A 24,296-nucleotide genomic window follows, 5' to 3' on the forward strand; every position below is an offset into this window, starting at 1 on the left:
AACCATAGTTTGGCCTACTGCTTGCTGTTCTTAGCTGCCCATCCGTGACCTGCTTCCTGCCTTCACCCTGTCACATATGTGAGCATCTTTCAGCAGTACAGTAGTAGAGTAGTCCCTTAAACCTGCTGTGATTGCATCTGAATGCCACTTTGACTGAACTCCTGAATGTTTACTGGCTCACAGTACTGCAATGAAAAAAACTGGGGACACTTTGCATGGGGGGCCTGTCAGATCATCTTCATTTACTTCATTATCTATAAGAAAAAAAGCAATACACTACTCTAATAAGAAAATACGTCCACAGCATGTTTCCAACAGAAAAGTGGTGAAGTTGTTTTGGGGGATTTTTCCTCTGTAGATGTCCTCTATATCATCTGAAACACAGAGCACTTAATTTGATTAAATGTCACTTGCAAAGTTAATATGGGCCTTTGTAACGATTTCATCGCATCATATTTTTCTGATGTGATTCTTTCCTTACTATCTTGGCCTATTTCTGGAGGTTAGGAATCCAGGTTGTAATTTGGTGCAGACAGAAAGGTGGACACCATGCATCACACCAAAATGAAACAAGAGCAGAGGGGAAAAAAATACACCTTTATGTGCAATGCTCTGGCTCTCTTTGAGACACACACAGGCTCTTTTCAGCCTAGTAAAGATCTGCCACCCCAAGTATTGTTGGTCTTGACAGATGACAGAGGCTGCAGTGCTAAGGTGTAATGAAGAGACGACATATCTGAAATACTGTCCATTGTCGAACCAGGAAATTGTAATTTAACCCAGTTTACACCAGAGGAAGCTACCAAAGGAACACGAAATGTGAGATGGGCCATTTTCTTCTAATTTCAACATTGTTATACTATAAAGGATGTACTGTGCAGAACATTGGTTTTAAGGACAAACAACAAATTAAATTTCACTCATTATAAAGGCCTTAATAAATTAAGGGTGTTTTTGTTATAGCTACTAACAAAGACTGAAGAAATAGCAATAACTTACAAAGAGTAAGGTTACAAACATATGTTATGCTTGCAAGTTAAGGGATGTAAAAGATGGCTAAAAACCAAAATGAGACCAAAAGGACCACCAGATGGTTAACGACCACAAACAGATGCACAACCGCTACAAAGAGTCATAAAATGACCACAAAAAGATGCAACATGCCCACAAAGCAAAGCAAATCCAACGAAAGTAGGAGCATAACATCCATAACATGGAAAACATCGAGTAAACATATAAAATCCCCAAAAAGACACAAAAACAACCAAAGAGACACACAAGGAGCACAAAGAGGCGTGAGATGACCACCGAGGGAAACAAAATTACTAAAACAAGATGCATAACGGTCACAAAGAAACACAAAATAACTAATAAATATGTTCCACGCCGTGACAGAGATATTCAAAATGGCCAGTAAAACACTCTCACACATGGGGGACAGAGAACATAGGGAGGCAGACAGAACTGGATGAAGGAGTTTTAAATTACAAAATCTCATCTACTCTGCATATGAATGAATTAAAAAGAAACACAGACTAAGGGTAAACTCTGGACCAGAGTTTGGGGAACAAACTTTAGAGAACATGTGATTGGGAGAATGAGACTACCCTGTACTGAAGATTGAAGATAAGGCTGCAATATATCTAACAAAGAAATGACAGTAAAGAAATTTGTTCTGGGACAGAGCTGAAATAACCTTTCAGGAGTAGTTACAACAGAGGCAAGAAATGAGAGAAAGTATTCTGGTTTGGTAAAGAAGAGTGCCAATAACAGATGTATGTTAATGTCCAATTTACTTCAGAGGAATGGAAAGAGTTCGGGCAAACTCCAGAATAACCTTTCTCCAGGACAGGACCTGAATTGTTATGCTGTGCAGTGAAGAAGGGAAACATTGTTTAATAGAGTAGCAAAATGACATCCAAGGAAAAATACACACTCACTCACGGCCCCTCGTAATTAATCTCAAATTGTAAAAGCGATTGTAACAAATGATGTTATCTTTCAGTATCAATGAACCTTATCAGGTTCGTTAGCGGCCGATAAGATTTCCTGGAAGCGTAGTCACTGTTACTCCAGCTGGAGGTGAAATTGTTTCAAAATGGTTGTTCCTGAAGTGCAGTCGGATAATTTCAGAGGAGCAAATTGTCCAATTCAGACAAGTGGAAGAGCTAAAAAAAAAAAAAAAAACCATAGCCTTTTCACGCTTGCCAAAAACTCTTTGCTGTCATGGCAACAGGCTCTCTGTGTCTTATTTTCTTGCTAAATTATTTTTAATCTACTGTAAACATTTTAGCATTCGACACTGTAGTATGTTTTATTTTACCATTTGTGAGCAGTTTTATTTTTATTTATATCAGAGAGCTGACATTAATGTCAGAGACTAGCTAACAAACTGTAAATCAGAGTCTAATCAGAATTTGAAAACACAAAAGGGAGGTGAAGCGTCAGGGATGGCCATTTGTCACCATGAGCACACTTCCAAAGCCATGAACAAATTTGAGTCCATCATGGTAATCTACCCATCAAAACCCCACAGCAGCTTATCATAGACGGCAACACGCCCTACAACTCTGTTTAAAGCGTCCTGAGTTCACTCCACAAATGCTGCACTTACCTGTAATTGTCCATGTCCACCTTTCCTCTGAGCCACATTCACTGGCTGCAGTCTCACCCATTATCATCACCCCCCTCATCTCCAATATCTTCTCCATCTTCTTCTTCTTGCTTGGATTCTTCTTTAGGTTTTTTCGACCGTTGCCAGAGTAGTTTAAAGGTGCATTACTGCCACCTTCTGTATTGGAGAGTGGAGCATGAGCTTGGCAGAGGAAAAAAGGGAAACTAATAAGCCTTTTAGATATCTGATTAAGTGACTTCATACTTGCCCCAGTGTTTGCCCAGGAAGTGTGAAATGATACTTTCTTTCTTTTAGCGCAGATCCTTCCTCCTCCAATAAATTGACCATCATTAATATGTAACAGATTTTTGTTAATTACTGGGCATACATAACCCCATTGGATGCTTGCCTATTACATGTATCGCTCATCTTCATTATCATCATCATCATCATCATCATCATCATCATCATCATCATCATCATCATCATCATCATCATCATCTTCTTCTTCTTCTTCTTCTTCTTTTTCATCTTCTTCTTCTTCTTTGGCTTTTTGAGCAGCAGGCATCTTTTTTTTCTGCATATTGTCTGTTTGTTATTAAAACCAGACTGTCCAGACATATTTATTAATATTAAATCTATTTTTTTGTTTAAGCCTGTGTGTATGGTCTTGACTTTATTTTCTAAAGTGCTTTAAGATGATTTTGTTGTGAATTGGTGTTGGCAACACCAATTTAATTTTGGATTCCATACAGATGTTTCCTTGTTATTGTCTCATCCCAGTTATGTAGCCATTCAATCATTGTGTGTGTTTGTGTGTGTGTTTTAATAATTTCTTTTTGCCTCTGCTGCGTTTCCTCTATGAGCTGGAGTGGTGTCAGCCATGTCTTTCACTGCCTGCTTTAGGCACAGCCTTCAGTTCGATTAACACAGAAAAAATGGTTTGCAGCCAACCTCCACTAGGCAAACCTTAGGTTTCCAACCACTCATCTCTGCCTCTGTAGCCAACTCTGTGTATCTAAACTGTTTAGATGTGTGGGGTTACTGTGTAACAGCTATGTGTCATTTTGCAAGTAATTTAACAAAGCTGTGCTCTGATGCATCACCTCTCAACTAAAAGCTTGCGCATTTATCAACATATGTCTTGCTGCTTTCAGATGGCTGCAGGGATTTAATGAACTGAAGGAGAAGCTTTTCATGCAGTAGCAGCTGTGAACAACAGACACTGTTAGAATTATTCATACTAATTTATAGATCAATGCAGGGGGATTGACATTTTTACCTTCAACACAAGAAATATGTCGAACACTAAAGTTTTAATGCTGATTTGAACACATACTGGCATTAAGTTGATGTACATTTTAAGATTGCTTTTATTGATAAATTGAAGAGACAGCAGATTAACATGGATGATTCCGCGATGTCTATAGTCCAGAGCACGGTCTAAGATGCACAGTGATGTGCACTGCACATAGTTTGGCACCATTATACAGATGTGGGCGGTGAAATTATCAATATCAATAAATTACCAAACTATTTGGGGCATTTCACGTGCTGCTCATTACATTGCTACAAAAAAGAGGCCTAAGTGTGTAAGTATAATCAGCAAAATGTATTTCAAATATAAAAATATACTTGACGTTCAGTGACCCTGAGACTGTTAATCAGAATCAGAATCTTCTGTATGTTCAAAGAGTAAACAATACAGACAATATGGCAATGACAATTACACAAAAATAAGAAGCAAAGCTACAGAAATACATACATGAGGATGACATAAATAAAGGCAAACCCATGTGTGTGTGTGAGTGTGTGTTTAGTCATAGTGTGGAGAAATACTGGTTGAGTATTACTATGTCCAGTGTGTACAGTACAGCATGAATAGTAGCTGTTAATGAGTGTGATGGCCTTAGGAAAGAAACTGTTCTGGTGTCAGTTGGTTATCACAGACAGAGCTCTGTAGCGCCTGGCAGAGGGGGGAAGCTGGAAGAGGTTTTGTCCAGGGTGAGAGGGGTCAGTGATGATTTTCTTTGCCCACTTTGTTGTGGGCAAAGGGGAGCACCAGTGATTCTGTCTGCACATCTCACTGTCAGCTGCAGTCTGTACTTGTCCTGCTTGGTGGCTGCTCCAAAGCAGACTGTGATACAGGAGCACAGGACAGACTCGGTAAGAGCAGTGCACGACTAGATTAGCAGATCCTGTGCTGGGCTGCAGCAGGAGGTTCACCTTATTGTAAATAAAACATATGTAATCATTAAAGCATGAACCCTGTGCCTGCCTTGAGAAAACAATACAGACTGGTGTCTGATGAACGAAGACAAAGAATGACAAAGTCAGCTCAAATTTTGAAGTGCCACCTGTCTTTAACATTAGCAAAACAGTAGATTTTGCCTTCCAAGAATCCAAGAGGAAAATAAATGTTAGAAAACATAAAGAAAGCCGTAAACGAGTATAAGTATTAATGTTTACGATCTCAATAAAAACCGCCAAAAAAAAAAAAAAAACAGGTTGTAAACACATTTTATGACCGACTAAAGATCTGGGCCACACAGGTCAGAGAATGTGATGTAAATGGTAAATAGTCACTTATATAGCACTTTTATCCAAAGCACTTTACAATGTTGCTTCTCATTCACACTCACACACTGATGGCGGCGGCTGCCATGCAAGGTGCTCACCTGACCCACCGGGAGCAACTTGGGGTTCACTGTCTTGCCCAAGGATACTTTGACATGTAGCCAGGATTGAACCACTGACCCTGGGGTCCATGGTCAACTGCCTTACCAACGGAGCTACAGCCGCCACATTTGTTCTATTGGTACCGTTGTTGTCCCCTGAGGACGTCTCAGTAGTGTTTACGGTAACCTTTCAAGATGTTGTTTTATTGTTAATTGTATGTCAATGGTGATGTACTTATTGGCACAGCCACTGCAAAGCCATATTTATGTCGCTTGTTTCAAATCTCAGATGTTTGTCGCACATTTACACACAAACACAATCATTTGGATCAGCAACAGCCAAATCCAAGAAGCTCTATTGTTTTGGCTCAACTGTTTTCTCTCCTCCCACTCTTTTTTGTCTCTCTCAATCCCTCCATTATCAGGCACAGTGAGGTTACTCATTCTTCTCTGTCCAGCTGGGGAAAGCTAATGACAATGCAGAGAGGCAAAGACAATTAGTAAAACGCATCAGTGAGCAACAGGAACCACACTGAGGCACCCAAAAACACACCCATACACAGTGAAACACACAAAGTGAGAGAACCGATAGTGTCTAGCTTATGTTTCACTAGTCTGCAGTTCAGGTCCAAGAGACAGACTGGAAGCAAAACTTAAAGTGAGGTAGAGACAGAACTTGAAAGTTGACCAAAGGGAGAAAGACAGAGAGCTTGGTAATAATGAGATGTAGTGAGTCACTTGTACCAACAAGCTGCAGCTACTGAATGAAAAGAGTAATTTCAGCAATTAAGATTTGCTAAAGTGTGTAAGCTTAGGACTGAACAGATACCAGCCAACACTACCCACAAATAGGTGCTTTTTCATCAACATAACATTTAATGCAAATACAAATATTTGCATTAAAGAGGAGTGAAACTAAAGTTATTGTAAAATAATAAAAACGTATATAAGTGCAAAGAAAAATTACATACTCCTTGGTGAACCCTGTAAGTAAATAATAAATATACTTCAATATATAAATAAGCTTTAAAAATGACTGTGAATACTGTTAAATGAGTGGCACCAGGTGTGATAGGGGGCTCTAGGGGCAGTTTCAAGCTGTTTGCCGAGTGCAAGAGTAACAAAACGGCTGTACCTCAATTGGTGAAGCAGTAGTCAACAGACGACAGGATCAGTGGTTTGACTCCCGGTCCCTAATGTCGACTTGGGCAAGACACTGAACCCTAAGCTGCTCCCGATGTGTCAGGTGAGCACCTTGCATGTGTGAGTGTGTGTGAATGGGTGAATGAGAAGGAACATTGTAAAGCACATTGGATAAAACAAGGCCTTGAAATAATAATTTAGTCATAATTCACACAGGTATGCATGGAAAGATATAAACCTGAAAAACAGTGGAGGCTCATTGCTGTCTTGAGGTTGTGTGTCTGCCTCAGGTACTGAATCTTTCCTTAAAGTGAAGGGGGGAGTGAATGCAGCCCAATATTAGAAGATGTTCAAGCAAAGCCTCCTACCACCAGTGCAACAAAAGTTAAAAATAAAGGGGTAGTGGAGCTCTCAACAAGACAGTGGTCCAAAGTACAAAGCAAAGTCAACTCAGTCCTGTTTTTAAAAAGAACGAGGTGAATGTTTTACCATGGCTTTTCCAGTCTCCAGACTTAAATATCACTGAAAACATGTGGATGGATTTGAAGAAGTCTGTGGATGGCAGACAACCAAGCATCTGCAGAATAAATATGCCATGATGAATGGGCTAAAATTAATGCAAAAAAACGTCTTTTACACTTTTTTTACATGATGATGCAAAGTTTTGCACGTAACTGTACATATGACATCATGTAGTATATGAAGTATATTAAAACATATAAAAGTTTGATTTTAATTATTTAAGAAAACTCAAAAGTCGTAAAAAGCACGTCAATGATTTATTTTTATGTCATTTCTGGACAAGGAGCCAACAGGAACTCAGGAAGTAAAGTCTCTAAGGTGCTTGCTCTGTAGCCACACTGTAATAAATCGATTGTCAGAGCTTTTCCAGTTCACTTAATATCTGCTCCTGGGAACAATTAACATTTTAAGCTAACTTATTACGCCAAGGTAGATATGACAAACAAATTTACAAGCTGCATTGTTCCCACTCATGCTTCCCCTCTTTTGTGGCAAATTTTCAGACTGGCTGTAATTCTGCGAGCAGCAGTCAATCAGGGGGCACAACATCAGAATTCCTTTAAAGTGGACAGGCAGCTTGTGATTCTGGGAGCAGGCTGCGACTCTGTGAATTGAAGAGGAATTCATCTTAAGCCAGACATCTCATACCTCTGAATGCAGTTGGATGTCTCAATGGTACTGGTTCTTTACGTAGCTCATTCAAGTAGCTGTCATAAGCTTCAGACTGTCCCCTAAATCCCCCCAAAACAGAATTTTCATTCTCTAACTCATTTTGTCATGAAGGGCAGCTGTGACTTACAAGTGAGAGAACTGCAAAGCTGCCATCTCTCAGCCAGCCCCTCTTTGACTGTGTAAAGCCAACACAGAGAAAGCCTATTTCCCAGCCCTCCGCTGATCAATAGCTCATATCCAGTTTGGCTGCACCAGTTTAGACGCATCTTCGCTCAGCCAAATGGACATCATCTCCAGCAGCATACTTTAATCAGACAGAGTCACTGGGATCGCAGGGCTCAGAGTGAACAAGGGGGAATGAATGCACACACGTACACACACATATGCAGCCAATCACTCATTCAACAACAACAAATCAATCCCTTTAATTGTTATAGTGAATAACAGGAAGAATGTGCACAGAAGTCTCGAGGCCTAGATGCAGCAGTGGATGACTGTCACTGAACTAGCCTGGCAGCGATCCATATAGTTTATAAACATACAGGTTGTGACTAAGGTAGATTCTCAGAGTGAGACTCACTAATTTCCTCCAGCCATTTATAATTAGCCTTGTGTCATCACCAATCTGTTTCTGCAATTGATGGCAATCTGGTTGGTTCTGATGTTGACTGTTTTTAGAATCAGAGCTGTCATCGAGTTAACTTATCGATCCTTACAATTATTCTTCAGAAAGCAGGAATTAGCCAGATGCAGCACTCCTGATCATCAGCAGAGGATTTTAGAGAAGAGGATGAGGCAGTTATACTACTGATCATCGTTTGTATGATCCAAGTTTGGCTGGTATAGCAAGAGGCTGCAATATTGAGATCTTTAAAATAAAACAATATAACATTGTACAAAGACTACATGCCATGTACTGTACACAGTGTGCAGGTAGACTATTAATGTCTCTGTGTCAAATGCACAAATAGAAATAACAGAACATGAACTAGAAGCTGCTGGCTTGGTGAAAATGAAAATAAAACCACTGGCCTCTAACTGTATTACCCACATCTAATTTTCCTCTATTGTTGTTCCCAGGGGATCTAATAAGAAACTCCTGTTGTTTCATGATGTAGCCTTGTCTTCTTGTTATTCAGTTCAGAAATCAAAGGCGAATGTCAATTTAGTTTGATCTAAATATCATATTCATCCCAGTGTTGGACGTTTACTCACTTTTAATGCAGAAACATTCCCTCACATCTAAAATGTCATTGGTTATCAGAAGGGAATGTCACTTACTATATAGCACACTAAAACAAGGCAACTCAAAGTAGTAAAGCTTCACAGAAAGCAGAAGGGGACAGATATTGAAGGTTTGGCAGAAATCATTCACATAATGTTGCAATGTTAATGATGCTGATGATGCACTATTGTGTACTTCAGGAGTGACTAAACTCAAGGGCATGTAACCAGACTGCAGTATTTAACTTCAAACTGTGACCTGGCAATTATACCAACACAGAAACACCCTAAAAAATTATTAATTCAACATCATATCGCACAAAAGATATGGAAAACAGTCTTTGAGTTAAGTTTCAAAAAGGTCAAAAATTAACCCTGAAATCCAAGTGCTAGAATTACATTGGGTTACCAAAGCTCAGTGGGAGTCATTGGTGGTCTTGCATGGATTCCTGTTTGCCTAGGATGAATATTTCCTAAAATTGTGATCATGTGTCAAACATTTGAATTTGGCATCTGAACGCACCTGCAGAAACCTGTCTAAGCCTTGAAGCACATTAAAACCTCAGTGGGAACGTTAAGAAACGTGATGCAATACTGACCTCTAGTGGCAAGACAAACTATTTTATTGTACTGTGTTCATTTTGTGAGGACATTTATTGACAAACTGTTTCTTAGTCCTCAACTCCAACCTCATGGATCACAACTAAAAGCCGGACCCCAACCAAAGGTGAGTGGGGGGGGTGGTGACATGGTTTTACATGTTTAGCCATAACAACAGCCAGTTGTAATGAAAGCCATTAAAAATATTTTTATTTTAAGAGCATCTCAGACAGACATAAAAAAACATATATAGAATTATAAAAACAAAAACAGCACAGCATCATTTGTTGTCTTTTATAACAATTAGCATAATGATATGAACATGATAAACACTTTACAACATATGAAAACACACTTCTAACTGCTAGCCTCAACAAGTTAGCATATACAATGCAAACCTCTCCACTCTACCACTATTTTAGGCCACTTTTTAATTCTCCTCTACAAATGTACATAAAAGGGGATTTCAGGAATTTTCCCCCCTCTTCCTTTTCACCATCTTATAAAAGATATAAAAAAGGAATGCCAAACAAAAAACTATGTAGCATAATTTAACACTAAAACAAGTGATTAGCAACTTGGTACAAACATAATACACTGGCAAAACAGAGAATGCCCGAATTAAAATGCTCTTAGTAACACAACATTTATTTCCAATATTATATACGCTGTATATAAGAGACTAATGTATGTGTATAAATATTAAACATATTAACAATTTATATACAAGCCGAGTGAAAATGTAAAATATTTTCTCTCAGTTCCGACTGACTTTTATTCTCATTGAGATAAAGCTTTATCCAAGATGTCACTGTTGACCAATGGCAGGGCTGCAACTTCAAAAAACACCCTGAAAAATATCAAAGGGTCGATTAATATTCAGAATTTAAAGTGTGTTTCCTCCATTAATTACTTTGTAAGTTCAAGACTTACTTGTGAGAGTATTTGTTCCTGATGGCCTTGAGTTTATCATCAGGAGGAGCTAAAAGCATCAAGTAGAGCCTTCTGACGACAGGCACCAAATCTGTCGTCTGGTAGCCAGAGTGGAACTGCAGGATGGGAGACTAAAGGAAACACGTAACAAGGACATCATTACACATGCTAAAATAAAAACACAAATTCATTGTCTGGCGTTCATTTGTCACTCTGCAGTTTTCAATATCTTACCTAAACACAATAATTTCTATATTGCAAAAACATACTGCAGCTAATTCTGAAGTCAGCCTGGGAAGAAAATAAAATTACCCAGCATGGCAAGTAATACTGCAGCAATGATAACTTAAATTTACAGGGGGAAATGATTTACATTTAAATTGAAAAGTGGACCGTTGTTCACGAGACAACGGCCTCTAGACTGCAGGACTAAAAACTCTCAGGCAAAAACCAGTTGAGATCTTGTCATCAGGTCCACCACAACAGACACTGGTAGAGAGAATCCAACTGAACTGCAAACCCCATTAACTGATTAACTTAAACAAGGAATGTGTGTATAGGCTTACTGTTATAAAGGGAACTTACCCATCCTCCCAGGTCCTTGGTGACTAGCGCCATCAGCAGGCAGGCTGAGGCCACCAGTGAGCCTCTCTCAACCACCAGGTCCATCTCCATCAGGCTCATCTCACAAAAGTACCGGGCAAGGGTCAGTGTGTCCATGCCCGCACTCACACACTGCAAAGGCAGCAAAGCAATCACATTGATGAGGAAAGGTTGACCACAAGAGATTTTGAGGAACACACAAGCACACACACACACCTTGGCATAGCGTCTGAGGAAGCGATAGGAGATGGGGATGTTGATGTCGAAGGACAGCGCCTGCAGGATGTTGGCCTCCATGGAGATTAGCTCCTCCCTCTTATAGGCATCATCACAAATATACAAGAAATCATCGACACACGGTGGGCTGCGCTCCTGCAGGACACATTAAGAGATAGCAAATCCGTGTTAGGCATGAGGAAAAAATAATAACAATTAGGGGGGAATCTACTTGACTGTGAGCATTGAAACACCAACTCTGGCCTGGTACTTTCTTAATTCAGTAATCATAGTCAAGGTCTACTGCCTCATTTAATTGCTTGTGAGCTTAAAATGGAAGAAGAGCATCAGCTAAATGAACTTGAAGAAAATAATCTTTTAAAGATAATAATAATAATAATCACTCAAAATAAAAATTAAAAATAAATAAAGTTTTGAAAAATACTATTTGACAGTATGTATTTTTTTTGTTTAACATTCATTCATACTGTAAACGATATGCTTTTTTTTTTTTAAACTGTATACTGTTAGCCTGCATGTGACCTTACCTCAAATTTGGAGGCTATGAGCATAGCAGTAGAGCCGACGAGCTGCAGCATCTCCCTGTGGACTGGAGTCCTAGACAAGTAGTGGTCTGTAATCTTTACAGCCAGGTAGAGTGTCTCATGGTACAGCTCAAAGTTCTCCTAAACACAAAGAAACAGAGTCTGTCAGACATGCTGCTACAACACAAATGGGGACATGGGTCCAGGCCTGAGGGAGAAATTCTGAAGGAAGCCAAAATTTCTGGTGTGTGTGTGCGCGTACGAAACCAGAACATAGTGTGTATAATATTATCCCCACGTCTGAAGGTAATGATAATCAATATAATGTAAGGCCATGCAGGCTGGACAGCTATAGGGGTAGAGAAAACTATATTTATTTGATTCTAATAATAAAGCAAGTCATCACACTGAAATTCAGTTACTTACATTATAACATGTAGGCACTGTGCCCACAAGGTGAGTAATACATTATGCACGCACGCACATAATTACAGAAAAACCCATTTCTGACTTTAAACTGTAATTTTCAAGTCAATGAACCCAAACCCCCTGCAGTTTTAATTAGCTTTTTTTTAGGAATGGATTAACTCATCCACTTAGCCCCACTGGAATCTTCCATTAACAAATTTTCCCCTACAAAGGCTACAAGGAAAACTCACCTGCACTTCGACAAGCCAGTCGATCAGAATCGCCCTCATCTCTGAGTTGAGGCTGGGCTGTTCAGTCATGTAGTTAGAGAGGACAAACTTCTCCTGCAGACAGTAAGAGCCAAAAACAAAAAGCTGATTTTTAAGCTGAAAAATAACTTTTGCATTCAGAATTCTACTTTAGAGCTTAGGAACACAAAATAAACTAAAATTGACAGTGTGTTGGTTTGGCTCACCTCTCTTCTTTTGAGGTAATCGAAGATGTCCTTTGCATACTCTGGGCACATGTAACTGTCCTCAGAGTTCTCAGAGTCAATGTCAAATTCTGCTGGGATCTGAAAATGGGCGGGGTAGGATTAACTAAACAGTGTTTTCCAAAACAATTTCTCTTTGCAAATGTAAGACTTCCTCTACCTGCTGTCTCTGGAGGTGTGCTGGCACTTCCCGGGCAGCAGAGGACGTGGAAGCCACCAGCTCTTCTTCTGGAGCAGCGACATCATTCGGCGTTTCCTGCTCACACGGTTTTACCTCCTCAACGTCAGACTTCTCTTTCTCAGCAGCTGTGCCTTCAGAGCTCACAGACGATAACCTGCAAAAGACGAGACCAGGAATAGTCGATATGCTGCGAGTGGGAAATCAAATGGAAAAGTATTTTGTATCAAAGTGAGAGAAACTGCTACTTTTTCAAGTTGGTCTGATTCTTTGCAGACACAGAGGTGGAGTTTGTCTTCTTCACAGTCTTCTTCGCGTCTTTCTTCCTCCCTGGAAGGCTAATCTGAACCTTATGAGCCTGTAAACAAAGTTAAGATAGGTCAAAACTTGAAACATAACACAGAACCACAACTAGTGTAGCAAAGCTTTAGTCACAGCAGTATTATGCAATAATACTCACTGTCTGATATTTTTTATGTGACTTTAAAAATGATGATATTTGTAGCATTGTGTATTCTGTTTTAAAGGAAAATCCTTTTAAGTATGATAGTAATAAGCTGTAATTCAAAATGTCATTTTACAGATTAACACAAATACTACTACTACTACTACTACTACTACTACTACTTCATAACTGCATTCCTACAGAGAAAAAAAAATCAGTGTGAAAATAGCGTGATTATTTTAGTACAAAGAAATCAAAATTAAACTTTAAAAATGGGCATTTGTCCTTAAAATTTTCTATGCATTTTTCTTTATATGAGAAGTATGATAAAGTATAACTTTACACTGGGTTCAGTTTTAACCTAGTATTAGTAAGTAGTAAATTCCCCTCACTCCTCTTAGGTTCTAAACATTGATCCAAAATAATTCTAATCGTACATACATATAAGTGTGTTTATGAAACAAAAAGCTGCCAAACAGACTCAAAGTCCACAGCCCCACATCTGATCTGTGTTCCACCTTGTTAGTCTCACACGTGAGAACAAACCACCATGGTGAGTGTTTCACATGCAGTTGAGGCAACTGAGTACACACAGTCGCACCACAGTGTGAAACTACCGTGAGCACAGCTCACAACAAAACCCAGGGATGCAATGTGTCAGTCATCCATAAGCGCACACACAGACGCACCACAGCTTAGGTAGAACTTGCTCCAAGTAAAATATTTATTTTCTTATATAGATATTATAAATTTGTAATAAATAAATAAGCTGGTTCGGTTCCCTTTTAAAGCTTGTAGACACTTGTAAAATGCCAGCAGGGACATGCTTTTACACTGAGAACAAATTGGTGTTATTCTACACATGTATGCACCAACAATTCCCACATTTAAACACCACTATTAAATCTTATCTGGCTGAGGATGGAAGTAATCCAAGGCTTTCAGATGTAATGTCAAATCATCACTTAGGTTGGGTAATGGGTAACAAAGGATGGGAAACCCGTTTAGGATGCTTTGGTCATGAGGAAAACATCAATTATGATTAACATTTATCCCTCACACTGTGACAATGTGTTGGATACATACAGTATCGCACTTACTGTCCCGTGACTTCCATCACTGTAGGACCAACAACCTGACAGACACAGACTGACAGCCTGTCACGAAAATCACTGAGTGGGACATTATACTGAATTGAAAACACTGGATTCAGATAGCAGCTACTCTGTCTAGCCAGTCAGTAAGCAAGCTTTGAATATTTCAGGACATTGAGATGTTGCAATTTTCAGTGAAGAGTGAAGAGCACGGCACCAGGCTGTCTTATATACACTACACTGCTATTACAGAGAATAAAAATGTAGCTGCCATGCACATCAACTAAAATTTTGACTTCAGCTTTCTGAAGTCTGTATAAGCATTTCCTAATGCTACTCAAAGATGCTCTGCATTCCTAGAGTGAAGTCAAAAATGGAACCAGCCCCGGTGACCTTTTGAGATCAAACAGAACATGATTAACTGAACCCAAACATTTGTACTTGACCATATATTGGAAATATTGGAATTTTTTCCACTTGCTACTGTTTACTTGGCTTCGACACTTATTCTCTATGCTGTTCCTACTCCTCATTTAAAACACGTAAAGCAGGGCTTACATTGGTGATGTCGATAAAAGCAGTCCTCTTCTTGGGAGCTCCACGAGGAGGGGACGAGGACCTCTTCACCTGTGGGCCTTCCTCCTGCAACACACACACACACACACACACACACACACACACACACACACACTATTTCTCAAAAAAAAACGTTCATGTTATGCATGTAACATATGTATAATTTAAATTTGTATAATTATTTTTTTTTTCAGTACAAAAATTAGTGTATTTGTATTGTGGACCAACGTCTCATTAATTTAATTGCACGAATTCTAATGAAATGTTAAAAGCCTGTTCACTGCTAACAAACTTGCTAATTATCCAACCCACCTCTGTATAGGGAAAGTGTTTTACCTGGTTTTCAATGGTTGTTGCATTAAGCTTGGGTATCTTGCTCCCAGCGGTGACTGTGGGTTTCTTTCCCCTCGGAAAAGGCATGTCGGCTCCTTTATCTGCTCAAAACAAAAGCTGCAGCGGCTGCACTACCAACCTGTGTTTGCAAACAAACGCACATACAAAATTGGCGGGTTGGTTCTGTGTGTGATCGATATTATACCGTTTTAGCTTACTAGGCTGCTAAAAGCAAGTAAAGTCAAGTTGAAGGTTGTACAAAGATGAATGCAATACGCTGCATTATTTAGTTTGCTGGGTGGGATTTCCACATGTGAACGGTGTGTGTATTAAAATTATGGCTTTAAGATCTGAAATGTGTGTTTTACCTTACCTTATTCAATTATTCTTATACGGCTGTTCGTGTCGCTTGATTTAAGGCCGGTAAACACCGCATGTAACTTGTATAATTGCTGTAAATAGTCCAGATTTACTACGCTTCCTTGTCATAAGCTCAAACTGTGCTTCAGCTGCGAATCCAAATCTACTGCGCTTTGCTCTCATTGGCTGTAATTTGAGCATGGCGGACCAATGAGAAAGTCGCTGAAAATGCCACTGGTAAGGAGCGTTGGTTTTATAACGCTGCTCGAGGCGTCGGTGTATAAAACTTATAGTCACTAAAGAAGAGAAGCCACAACAGCGTCTTTATAAAAATGTTATGTCTATTATTGAAAATATGACATGTAATTAAATTATGTTATTAATATAGTTTTAAAAATTACTTTCTAGCAAGCATATTACGTTTATAAGGTTAAAATGACCTTTGCTCGACCCCACGTCGAGCACGTCGGTAGTTTAAAGTCAGCACATCGTGTGGGAGGCGCATGTGAGATTTTCGAACGTCTCACAGCACCAACAGGTTCTGGTTAAACGTTTGAAATGTTATTGATGTTTTCCTCATGACCAACGCATCCAAGAAAATTTAGCGATAGACGGAGTAGGCTACTATATATATGTATATATAAAACAGAACAGAAGCTGATGTATAATAAATCCTTCCATGTACAAATTTTTCAATTTATTTATTTTACAACTTGAAGGTATCTTTTCAAATGTCTTGTATGTTGATTGCATTGCCAGTGACTATTACTGTTATTGTTTTTCTTCCTTTTATTTGGCTCTGGTGGACATTTGTGAATTAGTCATGTTTTACAATTGCATTTTTTACCCTCACAAGATAAACTTTGACTTGTTAATTTATTCTCTAACAAATGAGTTTAACATTCCGTTTCTGTTTCTACTATGTGAAAATCTGTTGTTTCAGGATCTATTCACCATCAACGCTGTATGAGTTTCCGCTGTTTTTGTATTGTAAGGTTAGTTAGATTACTCCACAAAGAAAGGCCAGGGCCACCAAGTAGATTTAAACAGGGGACCCTCTACCTGTGAGGAGGCAATGATAACCACTCCACCACCGTGCTGCCTGTTCTATAAACCAAGAGGTGTATTTTCCTTTTATTTTTCTGTCTTGCTGATTTGTTTGTACAGGTCTTATATATAATGTCCCTTTGAGAGCTCAAACAAGAATGAAATAACCTGTAAAATCTATTTCAATGATCATGTTGATCAATAAGCTTACTGAAACACGCAAGTAGTTCCTGAACTGGAGGCAAAAGAGAAGAGTGGATCCACTAGTGCTCACAACACAGAGTTACCTCAGCAACAATTTGGATAATAGCTGGCCATAAAATTGCAGATCACATTTGTGCAACCAGAGGGCAGGTTCAGGATGGACACAAGGAAGTTGGCAGCTAACATCCGCCCAGCTGCCAGGTGTTTAGGAGGGCCAACTTTTTTTCTTATCTGAATAATACGATTTGAAACAATACAATGTTTCTCAGTCTTGTTAAGAGAATGAAATGACTTAGATTCAACTGCTTTTTCAGCTTGTCCCTTCAGGGGTCGCCACAGCAGAACATGTGCCGCACATTGTTGCACAAGTTTTTACAATGGATGCCCTTCCTGTCACAACCCTCCCATTTTCTCTGGGACCAGTACCAAGTTGGCCCTTGTTGGCTGGGAGGGGCCACACCTGGTGGGATGGGATTCAAATCCGCAGCCTTCTGCATCCCAACCCAATGTTCTTCCAATGAGCCACCAGAATGATTAATGAATTTTAATCCTCCCATGACCTGGAGAACATTTTAAATGCCTAAGCTGTCAACCCTCAATGGACATATTTTTATTAAACTCAATGTTTAGCACAAAAGGAATGTTCAGCAAAAAGGGGGAAAAAAAAAGTTCTCTGGGCCCAGTCCTCATAAATATTCCCCCCACGCTCACTTTATTTGAACAGGATGGTCTAACGCAGCTTCAAGACCTGCAGTTCCCCCAAGTGCAATCTGGCATCTAATGGGGTCTACAAAGAGATATTATCTCACAGTTTTGCTTTTATTTCAGCTTTATTCCCTGTTGTCCTCATCCAGGGCAAAAAGTCTTCATATGAGAACAGTTTCTTCCAGATTGCATGTGTCTCTGTCAGAGCTGGAAAGCATTATTCTGTAAAGCTGCAAAGAAACCCACTTGGAAGCGGTTTGGACATTGAATTCAGGGTCATGGAGGTGATGTTTTCTAGAAAATAACATAAAACTCTTCAGATTTGGGGGTTGCCTAATTTGTCTGCTGGTGGGATATAAGTTTACTCAAGTATGATGCAAACGGTGCATAATTACAAATTTAGGGTACTTGTCCGCTCATTTATGGGTTTGCATTACAGATTCTTTACTTTATTCGTATTATCTCCTCTTCATTTCGTCTTCTTTTTCTTCCTGTCATGGGGATGTCTTCAACAGTTTGACCTCAGGCAGAATCATTTTATGTAAACCCACTGTACTTTCAAATAGTGTCTATGCATTTGTCATTTCCTCTTGTTTTCAGTGTTGACACCCACACACATACACACATGTACACATACAGCAACACATACACACAAAGCTATACACAAACAGGAAGTGAATGTAACTTAAGCTCATTTGTCAAACCATTTCCATGTAAACTCATTTGCTCTGGAGACACTTGACAATCATCTTTTTATAACTGGTAAGTTCTCATTTTTAGGATCTCATTTTTAAATTTTGAGCATTTGACTGCATTTTGGTTTCCTGTCTTAACTATTTGAGTTGTTTATTTTATCAGCCTGTAGATATTATTTCAATAATAAATAAAGTAAATCAAAGATTACATAAAATAAAATACATTGTGAAAATTGGAAATGCAAAAGTAAATTTAAAAACTATATAAACTTTATTATTTGTTTTTTGGGGTGGGGGATTTGTCACATTTTATATAAACCACTGAGAATTGCTTTTATGAAATCCAGTTTTAGTAAAAGCTCTACTGAGGCACAGCCATCATCCTCAGCTTATAAAGGTTCCTCTGCCTGTCAGGATGTCCAACCAGAAATTCTATTAGAAAACATTCTGTGTTTATCTATAAATTTGTTCCACATCTGCTCTTCATTGTCTCCCTTGTCCTCCTCTGTGGGCTCCATCTTGAAACCAGACTTTGCTTCGCTGAGTGAATAATGGCGGGATAATAATATTCTACTGTGATGCAACATCAGAGAGGAAGAGACACTCTATGTGAGGTTACTAAATTTATATCGCTAAATTTATATATGTAAATCAAACAGTTCTTGGGCAGGCTGAAGTCAAACCACCATTTTGACTGTGTATTGCCATAAAATCCAACTATTGGTCAACAACATAGCAGCAGTAGTAGTATTAGAAATACTACTACTAGTAATAGTAGTACACTAGCAATAGAAAACCAAAAAAGAAAAGGAAGTTGGATGTTTAGTTTCACAAACATTTCTCATGATCGGTTACATCTATTTCTATTTTTTCAAACAGAAACCTACACTTAGCAAATATTCAAATAATAAAAAATTATATTTTTCAAATAATTATATTTTGAGGTTAACATTTTTACTGAAATAATTAGACAATTCGATAATTAACTTAAAAGCTTTTTTGGATAGTTTTTTGTTTTAAGACACTTCCTTACTGAGAACTAGATGGGTCCATAAAAGCAGTTAATTTATTCTTGGGCTTGGTTGATTTAAAGAAACAAAATATATGTGTAATAAGCCTTGAAGGTGCAGCTAGACCGACTTTGATTAAGTAAATTGGGGGAAGATTGGCTGTTTTCCTCAGTTTGTGAACTTTCTGCTGAGCTAAACTAACCATTTGCTGTCAGGACCTTTAATAAATGTACTGATATGATGCCAGTGAAAACAATAAAAAGATATGATGGGTGAGTACAGTGGATTATTAATCATTTCATTTAACTGCCAGCAAAAAATCAGTGCATTTGACGTAGCACTGGATCTAAGTAGAGCATAGTTGAAAAACAGCTTTTATATCCTGTAGCTAAATGACTGACCAGAAAAACACTCAACAGCTTTGTGAATCCATGCACTGGAGAGCAATGATAGCGGCATGAGTTTTTATGTTATTTCTAATTGACAGTAGTTTGCACTCACTCACTCACTTGTCAGTTTAGTGTTTCACTGGCTGTGAAAACTAACTCTACAGTTTGTTGAATCAAGCCATGTGAAGCAAAGACCACTTTAACTATTGTGCAAAGCTTTTTTTTATTGTATTGAACTGGATACAGATGTATCGTGAATGCATCAGCGATCAGCCGTGTAAAATGTATGTAACACGTTGGTTTGCTCTCTCTCTGTTTTTCCAATGTGACATTCAACTATTTTCTACAGTACATCTTCTACAGATTTGTTTAGACAAGTTTAGAAGAAATGACAAGTTGCTGCTGTGGGGACCAGTGTAGTGTTTTTGTGCTAATCTATATCAAACTGCACTTCCTGCTTGTCACATCCGGGCTGGCTGACAGCTCATATGGTGACAGGCAGTGGTCGGAGGCCTCAATCTGACTTTCCATCTATAAACTTTGTGTTCTTTCAGTCCCTGTGTGTTCTTCCTCTGCTTTTACTCAAATTCGGATTAAAATTTTCTATTTTACTATTCAAACAGCATCCCTTCAGTTTGTAGCTTATCAAGTTCTTCTGTAATTAGAAACAGGCAAGAAAAGCATGATTGACAGAACAGAGACTTTCAAGGAAATGCAGCAACAGAGAAAAATATCTATGCCCTACCTGAAACCATTGGCAAGAAATATTCTAGTATAAATACCAGAATTGGCTAATTATAGGAACAAAGCATTGGTTCAAACCATTTTTGGACTTTGTTTGGATTTTGTACTTGTGCCTTGCACAGTTATTTTCTTGTTGCACAACAGGCTCTGGGAAGAAAAAAACCTTCATGTTGCCTGAAATTACTGCTCTTATCCTCACAGGATCTAATGCTGACAGTGAGTTCCACTTCAAGGGAGCCAGAGCCCACTCCAGAAAACCTCAGCATTGCAGAAGGTCTCCAGAAAAGTTCCCTAAACATTGACGCCCTAGAAAAGTTTGACCACTGTATGGCAGAAAACACAATACAGTCATTTCTAAACCATCCGGAAATGGTGGAACCGCAAGTGTCCAGTTCTAATTCAGACCAGGAGATGTTAGCTGATAAGTTAGCATCAGAAGTTATTAAGATTGCTCTGAGGGAAGCATGCAGAGGTCCTACTGTTGAGAGTTCAACATCAGCTGGGGTAAGGATGAGCGATGGACAAGCTGAAATAAAGGTCTTGAACACGGATAGAGAGATGGATCCAGCTAAAGAACTCCAGTCTTCTAAAGACACCCACCCACCTCTGTCCCAGTCAGGGCTCCCCGTTGTGGGATCCCTTGACTACCCTGATGCTCCTCCAACTACCCCTACCCTCCCTGAGCTTGAAAGGAGCAGACACAGCTTTGCCCGAAAGTTGAAAGGTGGCTTGGCAAAGGTTTTCCTGCCCTCACCTCCTCCACCAACCCCAAAGGATAAGGAGGAGGACTTAGACAGTTTGGACAACGACCCTCGGGTGGAGTTAATGGAGCATCTGATGCACTCGCTGTGCACTGATGACACGGCAAGAGACGTTTTGGAAGTAGCCCCTCAGCATGGAGCCACGGTGGAGGCTTTTGCAGAGGCTCTTTCATGTGATACTATAAAGTGGGTCTTAAGCAGCAAAACCAGAAAGCAGATAGCAGTTGATGGCGATCTCCAGCTGTTAGCCCACCAACTGGCTGAAACCATCATCACCTCCTCCCTTGATGAAGCTAAAATGCTTATCTAGCCTCTTACTGTGGTTAATGGGATCAAATTTGTGATGATTGGCTTATATACAGACTCAAGAATACCAAAATATTGATATCCCCCCATGTTACCATCGGTCTAACGATTGAAGTGTGATTTGCTGCAATAATATTGTTTCATATTTTTAGGTAGATATTGTAACAGAAATGTTTTTATAATAAAGTTTAGGCGTATCCAGATGAGAAATTTAATGCTGGAATGAAATAAAATCCTTTTATTCAAAAGACAACCACAGATCCAACAAAAATGGCCCCGTATGTAATTACAAAAAGCTGTCATGCTTTATTACATTTATATTCTGGAAGTTGTACATTTTAGTGTCCACAATGATAACAATGAAGAATGATGGTTTTATTTAATTTTTGATAATAAGGAAATTTTGACTGACAACCAGCAGCAATGACCATATATGTCCTTTAGGTGGCAGCACAGGAGCAATGTTAAGCTATTCAGTTTAGAAATAAACTGCTGTGAATACAAATGTAAAGAAAGCTTGATTGTTTATTTGTATTGTTAATAAAATATCTATAATAAAATGTATTCATAGTAACACTTTACAATATGGACTGTTAAATATGGCCTAAAAGTATTAAGAAACAGTATTGTTTATCCAAAATCCAGAATTGTCTCATACATGTTTGATGTATTTGTGTTGCGACACAAGCAAGCAATGCACTACACCACTGCATAATTGAGAGAGATGTTGGGAAGTTATTCGATTGTTTCCCCTTGTAGTTGGCCTAATTTCTAAAAATGCAGAATGATTCATTCATTCCCTTGCTTGGGATGAATATTTGCATGTGGGATTAATTTGTGTTCTGGCTTGGAGAAAACTAATTTTTATATTCACTTACTAACTGAGGTTCAATCCAGAAGAAGAGGGAGTCATTGTGCTAAACCAAACAGTAATGTGATCTAGCAGAGGATAAAGACAAATGAGTCTCTTTTCCAAACAAATATAAAACAGCTTGAATGTGGCAACTTTTACAAAAAAACATTTTACCGAACCTTTAAAGAGCCGTATTGAATTACAGGTTTTATTGTTGTATCCATCTTATATTGATCAAGCCTACAAATCTCAGATGGAAGAAAATTATTTATAAAACACGTTCATGTGTGCATGAACATGAAAACACACACAGATCTGTAAATAATACAAAACGCTTTTCTCTGTCTTTTCTCTCTCTCTTCAACCCAGACGATTTGAGTGAGACAAAAGACATTGTCATTGTTTATGTCTCATCTGGGTGGGATAAAAACAAAGAGCCCTAGCACAAGTATAAAAGTGTAAAGTTTCATTCAGTGTAGAATTAGGATTCAGATGTAACAGTTTAACTTTACATTAGTGACATGCCTGTAGGGCTGGTGATGTCGGACTGTTGGTTCACTGCTTGGATCAAGACTGAAATATCTCTAAATCATTGTATGTATGAAATTGCACATATTTCATGGTCCCCAGAGGCTGAATCTTGAGCTGGTTTGTTAACCACCTTCAGTGCTGAGTTTTACAATTTAGGGGTCTGCATTTCTCAGTTTGAGTAACAGATCCATGACCTGTAACAGATCAGACACCAAAACACGGCACAGAGATTTATTACACCGCCAAGACAATGTTATACCTGGAATGTGTTGGAGAGGCCAAAACGAGGCCTTGTTGAATGATACTGTAATGCAACAACAGAGCCATGTAAGCAGAAGTTGGCCTCAAAACGGCCTAAGCTGAGAGATGAATGTGGTAAACATGATGTTAGCAGAGCCAGAGTACTTAGGGACAAGCTACATTCTAAATAATTGGATGATAACAACACACACTTCCAAACCTCTCTCTGAAAAGATGTTCACATGAAAAGGGAAAAATAAACAATAGCTCTGATAAGAATGGAAAATGGAGAGAAAGAAAGAGAAAGAAGTTTCAATCCATAGCTTCTTTCTCCCATACACAAGCTGCCAAACACTGTGTGAAGTGTGAAATGAAAGTACTACTGAACTCATTTCTGGAAAGTTACACACACAAAAAAGACATTTCCAAAAAGTGTGGGGAGAAGGGACTCTACTATCCAATGAGCACTAAAATACTGGTCCCTTTAAATTAAACTTTTAACATTTAAAATGAGCATTTACAGAACTTTGAATGGTCTACAGAGGTACAATTAAAGCATTAACACAAACCTTCTGACTTCTGATGATTGCAGCTCAATGTTGCACAATGTAGCTGTTTATGAAATAAAGCAAAATGCACGCACACACAAACACACACACGTTAACCTGGCAGCAGCATGTGATAGTCCCCTGGCTCTGATACATAATCTGTCATGGAATGCTTAGTCTAAACTTTTAACTCCTACTGCTGATCATTATTATCTTGTTTTCTCTCTCACACACAAACACACACACACACACATAGAAAAGCTGAAGGAATGGGTGGACAGCTGTGGAGTAAGAGGAGGCGCACACACATCTGGAGAAAAACTTGTTCTGCTGTCAGGTGGTGGGTGGCTGCCAGAGGAGGGACCCTGAGAAGGGGAGATGGAAAAGAGAAAAGGCAAAATGACACACAAAGGATGTTTAGCATCTTGTAGCATAAAACATGAATTTAAAAATGTATTATTTTTACTCTTATATGTGAAGCTGCAATCAGTTATCCTGTAGCTGATTTAGACCGTAGAAGGTTTAATGAATAGTTCTGTTCATATGGCTTTTTACAAAATGTTCAATCTCTTTGTGAGTCTATTTTGGTCTCAATCAACTCTTGATGCAAATTGGACTACGCTGTG

At 38.8% G+C, this 24,296-nt stretch overlaps 2 protein-coding genes across 4 annotated transcripts; one reads left to right on the forward strand and one right to left on the reverse strand.

Annotated features, from left to right (window-relative positions):
- Positions 1–9,646: 9,646 nt before the first annotated feature.
- On the reverse strand, positions 9,647–15,807 carry ccnb3 (cyclin B3). Its single transcript, XM_067525358.1, has 12 exons — positions 15,651–15,807; positions 15,281–15,416; positions 14,927–15,010; positions 13,078–13,187; positions 12,812–12,986; positions 12,634–12,732; positions 12,410–12,502; positions 11,754–11,891; positions 11,206–11,361; positions 10,972–11,121; positions 10,387–10,517; positions 9,647–10,303 (listed from the first exon to the last, which is right to left on the reverse strand). The coding sequence occupies exons 2-12, from the start codon at positions 15,362–15,364 to the stop codon at positions 10,234–10,236; spliced, it is 1,290 nt and encodes a 429-aa protein (XP_067381459.1). The 5' UTR covers positions 15,365–15,416; positions 15,651–15,807; the 3' UTR covers positions 9,647–10,233.
- Positions 15,808–18,220: 2,413 nt separating this feature from the next.
- On the forward strand, positions 18,221–22,598 carry si:dkey-171c9.3 (uncharacterized). Of its 3 annotated transcripts, none has more exons than XR_010915700.1 (3): positions 18,262–18,355; positions 18,818–18,897; positions 20,633–22,099. XR_010915700.1 is itself a non-coding variant. In XM_067523455.1 (3 exons), the coding sequence occupies exons 2-3, from the start codon at positions 18,867–18,869 to the stop codon at positions 21,500–21,502; spliced, it is 906 nt and encodes a 301-aa protein (XP_067379556.1). In that variant the 5' UTR covers positions 18,268–18,355; positions 18,818–18,866; the 3' UTR covers positions 21,503–22,098. The 3 variants fall into 3 exon arrangements, 1 of the variants encoding a protein (XP_067379556.1); XM_067523455.1 differs by having other exon boundaries at positions 18,268–18,355; positions 18,818–18,902; positions 20,633–22,098; XR_010915699.1 differs by lacking the exon at positions 18,818–18,897 and having other exon boundaries at positions 18,221–18,355; positions 20,633–22,598.
- The last annotated feature ends 1,698 nt before the right edge of the window (positions 22,599–24,296 follow it).

Source organism: Channa argus, chromosome 12, assembly GCF_033026475.1.
Source record: "Channa argus isolate prfri chromosome 12, Channa argus male v1.0, whole genome shotgun sequence".
Lineage (NCBI taxonomy): Eukaryota > Metazoa > Chordata > Actinopteri > Anabantiformes > Channidae > Channa > Channa argus.